This window comes from Lolium perenne, chromosome 6 (genome assembly GCF_019359855.2).
Source record: "Lolium perenne isolate Kyuss_39 chromosome 6, Kyuss_2.0, whole genome shotgun sequence".
In the NCBI taxonomy this organism is placed as follows: Eukaryota; Viridiplantae; Streptophyta; class Magnoliopsida; order Poales; family Poaceae; genus Lolium; species Lolium perenne.
The window spans coordinates 136266237-136278439 of record NC_067249.2 but is presented as its reverse complement, the minus strand read 5'-3'; the positions used below and the strand labels follow the sequence as shown (position 1 = coordinate 136278439).

General features: G+C 44.0%; 1 protein-coding gene across 1 annotated transcript; it reads right to left on the bottom strand.

The window, feature by feature from the left end:
- Positions 1 to 8526: 8526 nt before the first annotated feature.
- Positions 8527 to 10786, bottom strand: LOC127329049 (uncharacterized). The gene is made up of 2 exons (XM_051355596.2): positions 10472 to 10786; positions 8527 to 8811 (listed from the first exon to the last, which is right to left on the bottom strand). Exons 1-2 carry the CDS (start codon positions 10784 to 10786, stop codon positions 8533 to 8535), a joined length of 594 nt encoding a protein of 197 aa, XP_051211556.1. The 3' UTR covers positions 8527 to 8532.
- Between the last annotated feature and the right edge of the window lie 1417 nt (positions 10787 to 12203).

Below are 12203 nucleotides of genomic sequence, written 5' to 3'. Positions count from 1 at the left end.
AACAAATATATTACTGCACAGACATGAGAAAGTACACAAAGACATGTATGTAGAGAGTGTAATACCAAGTCTTCCACAACTGATTTTGACACTCCTAAACCAAACAGAGGATCAAGGACCTGGAATTCCTTCTTCTTTGTATGCATGACAACAGTTACGTAATGAGTTTTCCGTATGTTCAGTGCGAAAAATGTCTACAAGAGAAGGAAAAAACTTTGTCAATTATCATATTATTTTATTCTAATTTCGCATGAAACATTGAAAGAAACTGCTGTTACCTTCTCACGCTTGAAATATTCATCCATAACCCTACCTAAGGCTCCTGGTCTTGTAACTACCTCATCTATATTTCTAATATTGTATTTTTTCTGTATTGTTTTTCTGCTTGTTCAAGGAGATAGTTTGTCCTCCACGCAGGACATAACATTCGATCAGACCCAACACGGAGAGACAAATATCCAATAGCAGCATCAATAATCTGATAGCAACAACAATATTTTCAAATTCAAATAGTTTAATTACGAGTATAACGCAAACTTTTGGTTTTGAAGACTTACATCATCAGATAGCCATTCGTGCGCAAGAACGACGTTAAGCTTTTCTGAAGACAAGCTGGCGCCATATTCATTCTTGTACACTCCTTTAGATGCTTCTTTTGGTAGCTTGGATATTGTTTTAACATATAAAGTGGCAGCTTCTATTTCCTGCTGTGTTGGTACAGCCGAAGATACCCCAACTTCATGTTCTGCAAACAACCCTAATGCACATAATAGTAATAACATATGTGTTACAGGTTGCAGCATCATTTATTTGCCAACAAAGAAATAACGAATAAATGGTGTTACCTTTCTTTACACGGCTTTGACGTTTTGCTCTAGGTTTCGCGACCACATATGGTGATCCATATTTTTGATTCGTCGTCCGTTTCCTTTTCCCTCCAACTTGTACCGCCGCTGCGTTTCTCCTTCTTCCATTACTATTTGCACACTTTGCTGTATTGCCCTTCTTCCTACTAGCCTGTCGTCCCATTGTTTCACCACTATGAGTACTCATAACTTCATGTTCACCGTCATGTAGGTCATCCTTCTGTCCAGCATTCACCTTGGTGGTAGATCTTGCGAAAATGTCATCCGGTATACGTATATCCGAGGATGATGCCGATTTTGTGGTATCATTTAAGATAAAAGGATTATCTTGTGTACCCTCCGTGTTACCGAGGTTTCCTGGTGTGACGTACACATTATCTCCTGCCTCCGGCACCCCATTATGCTTAGGAGGTGTGACAAACTTACCAGAATTCTTTGTTAAATTGCTAATAAAAGCATCTAACTCGTCAGAACTGTTCTTGTACATGAATTCTTTCTTAGACGAATCATTGATGTGATTAGAAGTCTCTTCTTCCTCATCTCCTCCTTTCCCTGACTCTGATCCTTCAACCGGTTTGTACATGACACCATTCTTATTTAGCATTTTTAGGACTTCTTGTAAAACAAGTAGTACCATAATTATTCATTACTGATAATGTAATACTTTCGTGTTTGTAAAATGAATGGCTCCTCACCTCTGCACATCTCTTTGGTACAAGTGCTAATTGTTTGTCAATGTGATCCGTCAGTTCCTTCTTCAAACTTTCCAATATTATGTCCTTGTTACTAAGCCTCTGTCTCGAACGTGTCGAACGTGACTGTTCACCATTCTGCGATGTGTTTTGCTTTGTTTGCGCTCTGGCATTGGCTTGAGTTGTAAGATCATTAATAATCTGCATGTCAAATTAGAAAACAAATGTCATAAATTAATATAACAACACAACGTCGACTATGATATAATGTAGCTAGAAGTAGTGATAAAAACAAAACCTTCACTTTGCCTCTCCCACGACCATTTGCATAGTCGTACTGCGACCTCCTTTCCGCTTCCGCTTCAGTCCAGTTTTTCATTAGTGGCCGAATAGACTTGTGTGGAATATACGTAGGATCATCGACAACTACCACCTTTTCCCAGTATAGTAGCTACAAACAACACATTTTAAATGAAATAAGTTTCAAATTGTCACATACATCAAATATAGTGCTAATCATGTTTGCATACCTGAGTGAGACAAAGATTTCCAACCGGCCATCCCCTACCTTTTCCTGCTGATCTTGTGTAAGCAGACAAATTATCAAGGAGGTAACGCAATGTGAAGTGATTCCAGTTAATGTTAAACAGTCTAGGAACATCCTCCACTAAACAGTAGTGATCTCTATCGACTGTTTTTGGGCCAGATGGCGCAAGAACCGTGCCAATTAGCACAAGCACTGCTTTCCGCACAAAGTCATCATCGGAAGCTTTCTCTCTCTGTATGTCAGCAATCAAGTCTTCAATAACTAGATTTCCACTAGACTTGCTGAGATAACTAGGCGGTATTTTCCTTCTACTTGTTAGACATTCTTGATCAATTATATCAAAAGCGGAATAACCCTCATTACGTAGACCATAAATGCATTCTATGTCTACAGAGGTTGCAGTTATCGCTCCTGCCTTGTCTTGTACGACGAATGTCTCAGTTTTAGGATCATATAGCTCTATCATAAATCTAATCATATTTGTGCGCGTGGCGAAGGCTGGCAGTTGCAACATCGTCCGCAAAGTAGTAGAGCTAAACCTCGCACGTTGAGGTCCTGAGAAAGTGGCTACGTGATCCGTCCACAATGTGTAGTCACAATAGACCGGGCCATCTAATTCATCCATTCTGCAAATAACATATACAAATAACAATTATTGCCGACATAGAAAATCTCCTAACCATCTACAGCGTAAATGTCAACCTAAAACTTACACGTCCGGCAAAGAATGAAGGTTTAGATCAAGCGCACTCTAGATCAAGTGGGCGAAAGGATCGATGATAAACGAGATTGCAAACGCGCGCACCTGGAAGGCTGGAACACGGATGTTGCCGTCGTTAGATTGAGCTATAGGCTCCGCCGACGAAAGGACTCCTATCTTCTCCAGACGGCGATGGAAGGCGACGTTGACTTGAAGAAGAAATTGTGGGTAGTTAGACGTTGTGCGTCGGACGTGCCGCTAACTAGGGCATCTGCTGTTAATACTATAATTAGGCAAGCTCTCGATGGATATCTGGGCCAGCCCGTTAGTACCCAGCCCATACACGGAGGGCACTCTATGCATGTGATAAGACACTGCTTTGCATTCGGCAGACGCATCGATAACTTACTTCTCCCTATCTCTTTTGGAGCAACAATATATACATGTTCAAAGGTGCTGATCACCTACAAGCATACCATGGTTCCGCATGGCACCACACAACAATGGCTTGTAGCTAGTACGACGGTGCAAAATATTTTTTAATTACGATTTCAATTGTTTGTAACGAAGAATTTTTTAAAAAATATGGTCTTTTTTGCATATTACTAGATCTGTAATGTACATAATTGACATATCTATAGTGCCACTGTCGAGTGGGGCATCAACAAATTTCACAATGCTACAACCCTCATACAACACTTGTAGAGAAATAAGCTGGATATAATTAATAAGCATTCACGATCGAACTCTTCACACATTGTCATAAAAGTGTGAAACCATTAAAAATGACATAAATTTGCACCATACTAAAAGTGTACCAACGGACATGACATAAACAAAAAATTTAGATAGCTATAGTAGTCTTCACGAGCGAAGTCTGAACCGGGCTGCTCTCACACACAGTCAAGCATAATCTTCAGACCACCTTCTCCTTGCTTACGGAACCAGAACACGTATTTCTGATTTTTCTTCATGCCATTCTGCCTCACCACATCCATCCAGTGTGATGTTATCATGGCACCTCCTTTTGGTACTCCTTTCACCGTTGACATGTTCATCACCATCGTAACTTCTGTAACATTGGCACCTGGTGAGTACAGCTTTATTGTTGCTGGTAGCTGAATATTGGGCAGAATGTGCTTGAGGGTGAACCTCCTTGAGAAGTACTACACATAAATTTGACAGTCAATTATCGGCATATCTTGGTTAGTAGTAAGAAATGATGGAAATCAAAATTAATTACCATCTTTGCTTTATTCTTCACGATGTGTGATTTCTTGATGGTGCACACGTACAATGGAATTACTGGTAGGGTTTTCGCAACTAGTCGTTCGAGTGCATCTAAATCGTCATAATTCATCTTAACTCAATTTGCATACTCTATGAAAGCTTCAGAATCATACTCTTCCTCTTCTCCAGGACCTACATGTAATATTAAAAAACATAAGGGACATCAATTAATTCTAAATTAAGTTGTTCATAACACTATGTTCTCATTGAGTGACATAAACAGACTTACCCCTTATAATAGGCCTTTTCCTCCAATTCGGTAGAGCCGTTTTGCACGTAAACCATGTGTGCGGGCTCCCGTGAGGTAGCTAGGCAAGGAGCACATGATTTCTTACATGGATGGTGATGTAAGTGGTGTTTGGATGCCATGGTGAAGCAGATCCCAAAAGATGGGACCACCATGCACACGCGCCGTCAGACGATCCACTGTTTTGACACCTCGTTCTGACGAGAACCCTATATTTCAGGGGTCTACACCACATGAACATGGGCATTCACACATGCACAACCCTAAAACCATGGCTAGGAGTGGGTGGGGTGACATGGTGCACCAGTGCCCACCACATGGGGTCACCCAAGGGTTGTGGGCCCACTTTGTGGCACAGGTAGAGCCGTTTTGCACGTAAACCATGTGTGCGGGCTCCCGTGAGGTAGCTAGGCAAGGAGCACATGATTTCTTACATGGATGGTGATGTAAGTGGTGTTTGGATGCCATGGTGAAGCAGATCCCAAAAGATGGGACCACCATGCACACGCGCCGTCAGACAATCCACTGTTTTGACACCTCGTTCTGACGAGAACCCTATATTTCAGGGGTCTACACCACATGAACATGGGCATTCACACATGCACAACCCTAAACCCATGGCTAGGAGTGGGTGGGGTGACATGGTGCACCAGTGCCCACCACATGGGGTCACCCAAGGGTTGTGGGCCCACTTTGTGGCCTGGGTAGAGCCGTTTTGCACGTAAACCATGTGTGCGGGCTCCCGTGAGGTAGCTAGGCAAGGAGCACATGATTTCTTACATGGATGGTGATGTAAGTGGTGTTTGGATGCCATGGTGAAGCAGATCCCAAAAGATGGGACCACCATGCACACGCGCCGTCAGACGATCCACTGTTTTGACACCTCGTTCTGACGAGAACCCTATATTTCAGGGGTCTACACCACATGAACATGGGCATTCACACATGCACAATCCTAAACCCATGGCTAGGAGTGGGTGGGGTGACATGGTGCACCAGTGCCCACCACATGGGGTCACCCAAGGGTTGTGGGCCCACTTTGTGGCCTGGGTAGAGCCGTTTTGCACGTAAACCATGTGTGCGGGCTCCCGTGAGGTAGCTAGGCAAGGAGCACATGATTTCTTCCATGGATGGTGATGTAAGTGGTGTTTGGATGCCATGGTGAAGCAGATCCCAAAAGATGGGACCACCATGCACACGCGCCGTCAGACGATCCACTGTTTTGACACCGTATTTGAGGGGTGTACACCACATGAACAAGTGCATTCACTCATGCAAATTGCAAAACTCATGGCTTGAAGTGTGTTAAATGACATGGTGCACCACTGCCGACAATATGGGGTCATCCCAGGGTTGGTCAAAAAAGTGCCAGAAACAGGCTCCAAAGGTAGGGTAAACGGCCTCATTTCTAAGCATGTTTTTTTTTACCTTGTCTAAACGACCCAAATAAATTTCCTAGACATCTACTTGATATGTATACACTGTTTTTGAAGATTTTATTTTTTTTAGATTTTCTCTGAAATTTTTAGGAATATTTGAATATATAGCAATCTGATTGGCTGAACTCCTTTTTTTTTTCCTGGACACGGGTGGGGGTTCCGAGCGGGCACGCTAGATGGACTGTTGGGCCGTGTTGCGGTCTAGCCTTGTGCCCGTTGTGCAATGCGCCGGCCTAGGCCTGCATGCGCGGGAAGCGACGACGACGGCATGCATGCGCCCCGCAGCAGTGACTCAGCTATGCATGCATCGCCACGACGTCGCCATGAATGAGCCAGCAAGCCCCGTTTCAGTGCGGTCGATTCAGCTGATAGCAGACGCGCCGCCCCGTTTCAGTGTAAAACGACAACGACACGGGACACCCCCTCGATTAATGTGCGAAACGGCAACGGCTACATGCACACGTCACTCGCGTCGTTTCATCGCCAAACAACAATCTTCGTCTCCCACACCACATTTTTCTAGCCTATTTATACGTCTACATTCCTCTCCCACACACCACCCAGCTCCACTCCAGACACGACGCCCTTCATCCTTTCCTAGAACGCCAAAGCACCACCAGAAGATGCAGTACGTCGGACCGACCTTCGTTCGGCCGCCTACCGTGCCAGAGCTGCGCTACCCGCCGGGCGTCCTCGTCGAGCGCACGCTCCGTGTGTGGGCGCAATCCAGGTGGAGGAGCCCCGTCGAGCTCGCCGACGCATTCTTCACCGCCAGCTTCGCCCACCTCCCACCGGGCTCGCCGCCGAAGTTCCACCTCGAGGAGGTTCGTGACGGCGTCACCCTCAAGTTGCTCACGGTCACCCTCACCAACCCGTGGGACGCGTACGAGCTCCTCGGCAAAGTGTTCTGGTGCGGCTGCGAGTCAATCTTCTTCACGACGTACAACATCTTCACCAACTGCGAGTGCATCTTCCCCACCGAAAACCAGATGCATTGCCTCCCCTACGAGGAGTGAGGTGTTGATGACGTACGGTGGTCGAGTAGCGCGGCCAGGGTGGAAGAAAGTTGAGGAGGAATTTCGTGAAGCTTGTCATGCACGTTTCTCTACTTTTTAGTTTTATCGTGTTTATTTAAAATGCCGTGTTTTTATATATTGTACCGTGTCGTGTCCCTGGACTTATCTATGTAACGACGGTGGTACTTGTTTACATCCTTATTTATGTAAGTGACATATTTATGTAATCTAAGTGAGTCTCTATGTGTGTTCAAACCTGTTCGTCCTCAAATGACTACTATTTCTTGTACCAAATTGTTTACAAAACCCAACAAAAAATCAAAAAAATTCTAATCCACTAAGACTAGAATTTTAGCTATTTTCAATTTTTTAAGTTGTTATTCATATATATTACAAATTTAGTGTTAAGATTCATATTGAATTATCTATTTCATATTCAATTAGTGAATTAGTGAATTGTATATAATAGACTACACAAAGATCTGTGTGTTGAAAAATGTACAAACATGCATTTAATAACCTAACGGAAGTGATAAAATGACTATAGATACCTTTATTACTTGTGAGTGTCAATATGTTTCTATCTGTCCCACTGGTTACCAGACTACCCCTGCGAGACGACTTCCCACTAGGTGTGCGGTTCGTGTCGCGGCAACACCCATTTTTTGCTTCATTTTTTTTGATATTTAATATGTACCACCTCAACTAGCCTAATGGGCCTAATTTGGTTGGAGATGGCCCATTAGTCAAATCTAGATTGGGCTATCCGCTGCGATTATTGTTGCTGTTAAATGAGATAGTTGTTCCTGTTTTATATGTAGCCTAATGGGCCTAATTGGATGGAGTTGGCCCATTAGTCAAGTCTAGATTGGGCTGCTGTCTGCTGTGAGTGTTGTAGCTGTGAAATGAGCTATTTGTTGTTGTTGACTGAGAGATTTGTTGCTGTCAAGTATCACATAAGATAACAACTCCACCCTACTGCCAACACGCCATCTTTATTTTAGATTACCAGAGGTTTTCCCCCATTTCCACTGGAAAATACCTTATCAATTATGTACAAATCGTCTGCAACACAACTGAGCAAAACTGACAATACATTTCCTATAATCAAACGCTTACTTTGGCAAAATCTTTGTCACTTGGTGAATTGAAGCATGGCAGTTGTGCTAGTGTGTCCTACCTATCTGTTTGACCCCATGTAATGGATTTAGATGGCGGTTGTTTTCAGTGTGTGATCACTGCTCTAAACCTGTTCCAGGCTTTCCTGGTACATCGGAGTTGGTTGGGATGGCAGCCAATCTCCCCAGTAAACCCTGTTTTCCTTTTATTTTGTTGGTGTCTAGTTTTAATCCTGTAATAGACTTGGCTTCTTTTTCAATGAAATTGGGGCTGGGGGGCAACCCGTGTTGATCTAAAAAAATAAATCTTTGTCACTACATCATGCTAACAGGCTAGATCAACAGCAGCAAATAGAACATGCTTACCTAGCATCCAAGCACACAACAGGGCCAAGCATGCACAACACATAAGCATATGTAGTAAGCACAACATACACATGCTTAAACACTAAGCATACTTAATTAGAAACATAGTTCAACACAGCATTAACCAAGTTTCAACACCATAAGTACGACAGAGTTTTACATAAACACACAACTAAAGGAACATGATAGCAGGTAGGCATCAGGTAGGCAGGCAGGTAGGCAGGCAGGTCGGCAGCATCCTCCGCATGCTCCTACTGCCTGGGGGCGTACTTCTTGAGGAAGAGGCCGTAGGCGGCATGCTTGGCCCTGATGTGTGCGGGTGTCTGCCCGCTGCCAACACCAGTGTAGGTGGCATGCTGGTACATGCCGAGGAAGTCCGTCGGCATTTCCTTGCGGCTGCACCAGGGGCACTTGAACCTCCCTGGGCCAAGAAGGTAACGAATCTCCCCAGACCTAAGCCTGCGGAGAACATGCCTACTCTTCACGTCCCTATCCTCCCGGTCAGAACAGACTTCATCCGAAGGATCCTCCTGTTAAATGAAGTAAATTAGGTTAATTAGCTGCTATGGTGTACAAACAATGTAATGACTATAAATAGAAAAGGAATGAAAACAATGCAAAGTATTTATTTGTATAAATGCACATTAGTTAGTAACTATACATACCATATCTAATTTAAAGCTTGCATAAATAAGTAAATCAATAATGCAAATTAGTTATTAACTGTAGATAGCATCTGCAATTTAAAACTTGTATAAATAAGACATTATAGCAATAGTGTGAATTAACCAGTTAACAAATGTTGTTCGAATTGATGGAAATAAGTGTTAAATTAATATGACAAGCATCTCTTAATCACACGGTTAAATAAAAGTTTAACACATTCATACAAATTACTAACCAGGATTTAAGCTCCATTTGAAACACGCAATTATGTAATTCAAGTAAACAACATGAAACAGGAAGTCAAGATGGGCACATATAACCCTATAATATGTTGTAAATTTGTAACCTAAGCATGTAATGCTACATTTCTGAGGAATACGAGGATTAATACCTGGTTAGCCTCGGTTTTACTCCAATTTTCTTATACACACAAGCAGCTAAGCAAACAATGTACCAAACACAAACAAGCAGCTAAGCCAGTGGCGGATCTCCCATTCTGGCAAGGTCTAGCCTATGCAATAGCTAGCATTGGCAATTAATACTAATAGACTATTACTTGAGCAGATTTTATGCTAGAACTAGCGCTTAATCTTGGCTTGTGGTATCAATTTTTCCTCTAAGCTATCATCTTCACCACACCATAATCTTGGGTCGTCCTCCGCTACTGAGCTAAGCAGTACTGGAGTAGCAAGCAGCTAAGCAAGAGCTAATCAAATTAGCATAGCATCAATGCGTTGAGCAAGGAGCAGAGAAACACAGGCAACCGCTCTGAACCATGGCCTGATTGAGAAACCATGACCATGATGCTTTGTTTTCTTTGCCAACAACCCCAAATGTGCAAAAAAATGGATATATTGGCGCAGTAAAGGTAGATCCAGAGTTCACTAAAAATATTTTGCTACAGTTCTTATGATTTACATTTCATGTTATGATAATATTACTTTTGTTGGATATGTAGATGAGGTTTCTTTACCCTCCTCGATTGGAAAAGTATATATTAAAAACAATTGGAGAACGATGGAGGCAACATAAGTCAAATCTGAAATCACTCTATTTTGATGCAACCAAGAGTATGGAAGCAAACAACACCAATGTTCCAAGGGGTGTGATTAAAGATCATTGAATTTCTCTTGTTACTAATTGGATGAGCCAAAAGGCACAGGTACATATGGACGACTTGTCAGATTACCATTTACATCTTGCTTAAGCAAACAACACCAATGTTCCAAGGGGTGTGATTAAAGATCATTGAATTTCTCTTGTTACTAATTGGATGAGCCAAAAGGCACAGGTACATATGGACGACTTGTCAGATTACCATTTACATCTTGCTTAGTTTCTCTAGGGAATTATGCAAATGCATGTGCTTAGGCCACAATCGAAGCGGAAGGCAACCGCTCTGAACCATGGCCTGATTGAGAAACCATGACCATGATGCCCTGTTTTCTTTGCCAACAACCCCAAATGTGCAAAAAAAAATGGTATGTAAAGCAAAAAAAAAGGTTGAGAGGTTGAGAAATTTACCTCGGACGGGTCGGCGGAGTCGAATTCTTCGAAGGTGGGCACGTCGTCGGGGCTGTTGATCTTGAGCCCCGCCGCCTTCCTCTCCTGCCTCTCTCGGGTCTTCTGGTTCTTCTTCTTCCGCCGCCGCATCTGCGCCTCCGTCTCGTGCGCACGCTTCTTGCTCGCCGGTGCAGCCACCGGCCAGCCGTATCTTGCCGTCTGGCCCCAACCGGAGCTCAGATCTGGGGCAGCTCCGGCCGCCGATGGTGCCGCCAACTGCGTGTCGTCAACCGCCGCCTCCTTGCCCTTCCCCTCCTCCCCCTTCCCCCTCTCCATGGACGAGCGCGAGCGAGCACGAGCGAGCACGAGCGAGAGCGAGCTGTTCTTGACCTAGGGTTTTTTCCCGATTTGGGGATTGCTTTGGATGGATGCGCTGAAGTGTGAAGAGGACAGGGGAGAAAAGCGTTATATATCTCGGCGGTTCCGCGTGGCCGCGCGTGGACACGTAGGCGTATAATACATTGCGGTATGGGTCATATACGGGCTTGTACGTGGGCTGATACGAAGCCAGCCAAACCCGAAGTACACAGGAAATGACGATCTTGCCCCCAGACCCGAAGCGGTATGAACGAATCCTAACCATCCATGTGTTCTCGCGATTTGGCTTGTTTGTGGTGGGTGCGTACGGAAGCAAAAACGATATGTTAGTAAATTATTATCTGAATTTGCTTGGGCTGGTGTGTCACTGAAATAGTTTGAACAAAAGGGTTATCTTTTTTGAACTTAATAAAATGATGAATAGGCCGGGCCCCTCATGAAATTTCATTGAAAGTGAAAACTAGCTGGTGCGGACACGGCAAGGCCCTATAGCAGCTCCCAAAGAAAGGAACGTGTGTGTTGCTAGGAAGCTTACAGTGCGACGGCGGCACAATGTCCACTGATGATGACCGAACGATAATTTAATCAGTTAATTTAAGAATTAACTTTTGGTTTTGTCTGTGTGTCTCGGAGCTGTGTTCGGGTGCGGTGCTATATGCTAGCTGTAGCTACTTACTGTTTGTTATATATACTGGGATAAAGACATGAAGAAAGAATTAAATGTACAGCTCTGCCCGAATTGCATCTGTCAAATGGTAGGCGAATGGTCGACAGAACACATGCAAACTTGGAAACATCAGAAAAACAAAACAACAAAAATAAACGGACGATTGAGTATCGAGTATAATTTTCGGTCCCACAAAGGGTGTACATAACAACCTTGTTGCTAGATGCCAAGCACTAACACAAGTGAGCCACAATATGCAATCCATCCATCCGTTTCAAAGTTATTGAAGCTATGGGCGTGTTTGGTAGACTGGGGCATCAGAGAATCACTCTCTCCACTCATACATGTTGCCCTCATACAAGCTCAGTGTAGATTTTAGCCTTTGTTTGTTAGTCCGGATGTGATGAACCAAGTTGTGCTCAGATGTTGTTTGGTGAAACAATCTGGACAGAGAGTTTCTCCCACGTTATTTTTACAAAGAGGTCCTTGTACAGAAAATAAAAAAGCAATCGGCTCCCTAGATAGATGGAAAAAAAAGCAATCAAGTCCTAGAGGTCGCCGGAGTCGCTGCCGGCGCGAGAAGCCGGCGCTGCCGGCGCTAGGAGGCGCGGAGTCGCCGTTGCCGGCGCCGGGAGTCGCCGTTCCGTCGCTGGAGGCGGAGTCCCGTGGCCACGGCCGCTGCTGGTCGACGGGAGGCTGCAGCGCGAG

Coding starts and splice junctions, on each gene's coding strand:
- LOC127329049 (XM_051355596.2), bottom strand. CDS start 10,786: ATGGAGAGGGGGAAGGGGGAGGAGGGGAAGGGCAAGGAGGCGGCGGTT. Junction 8,812..10,471: donor ACTCCGCCGACCCGTCCGAG/GTAAATTTCTCA, acceptor TTCATTTAACAG/GAGGATCCTTCGGATGAAGT.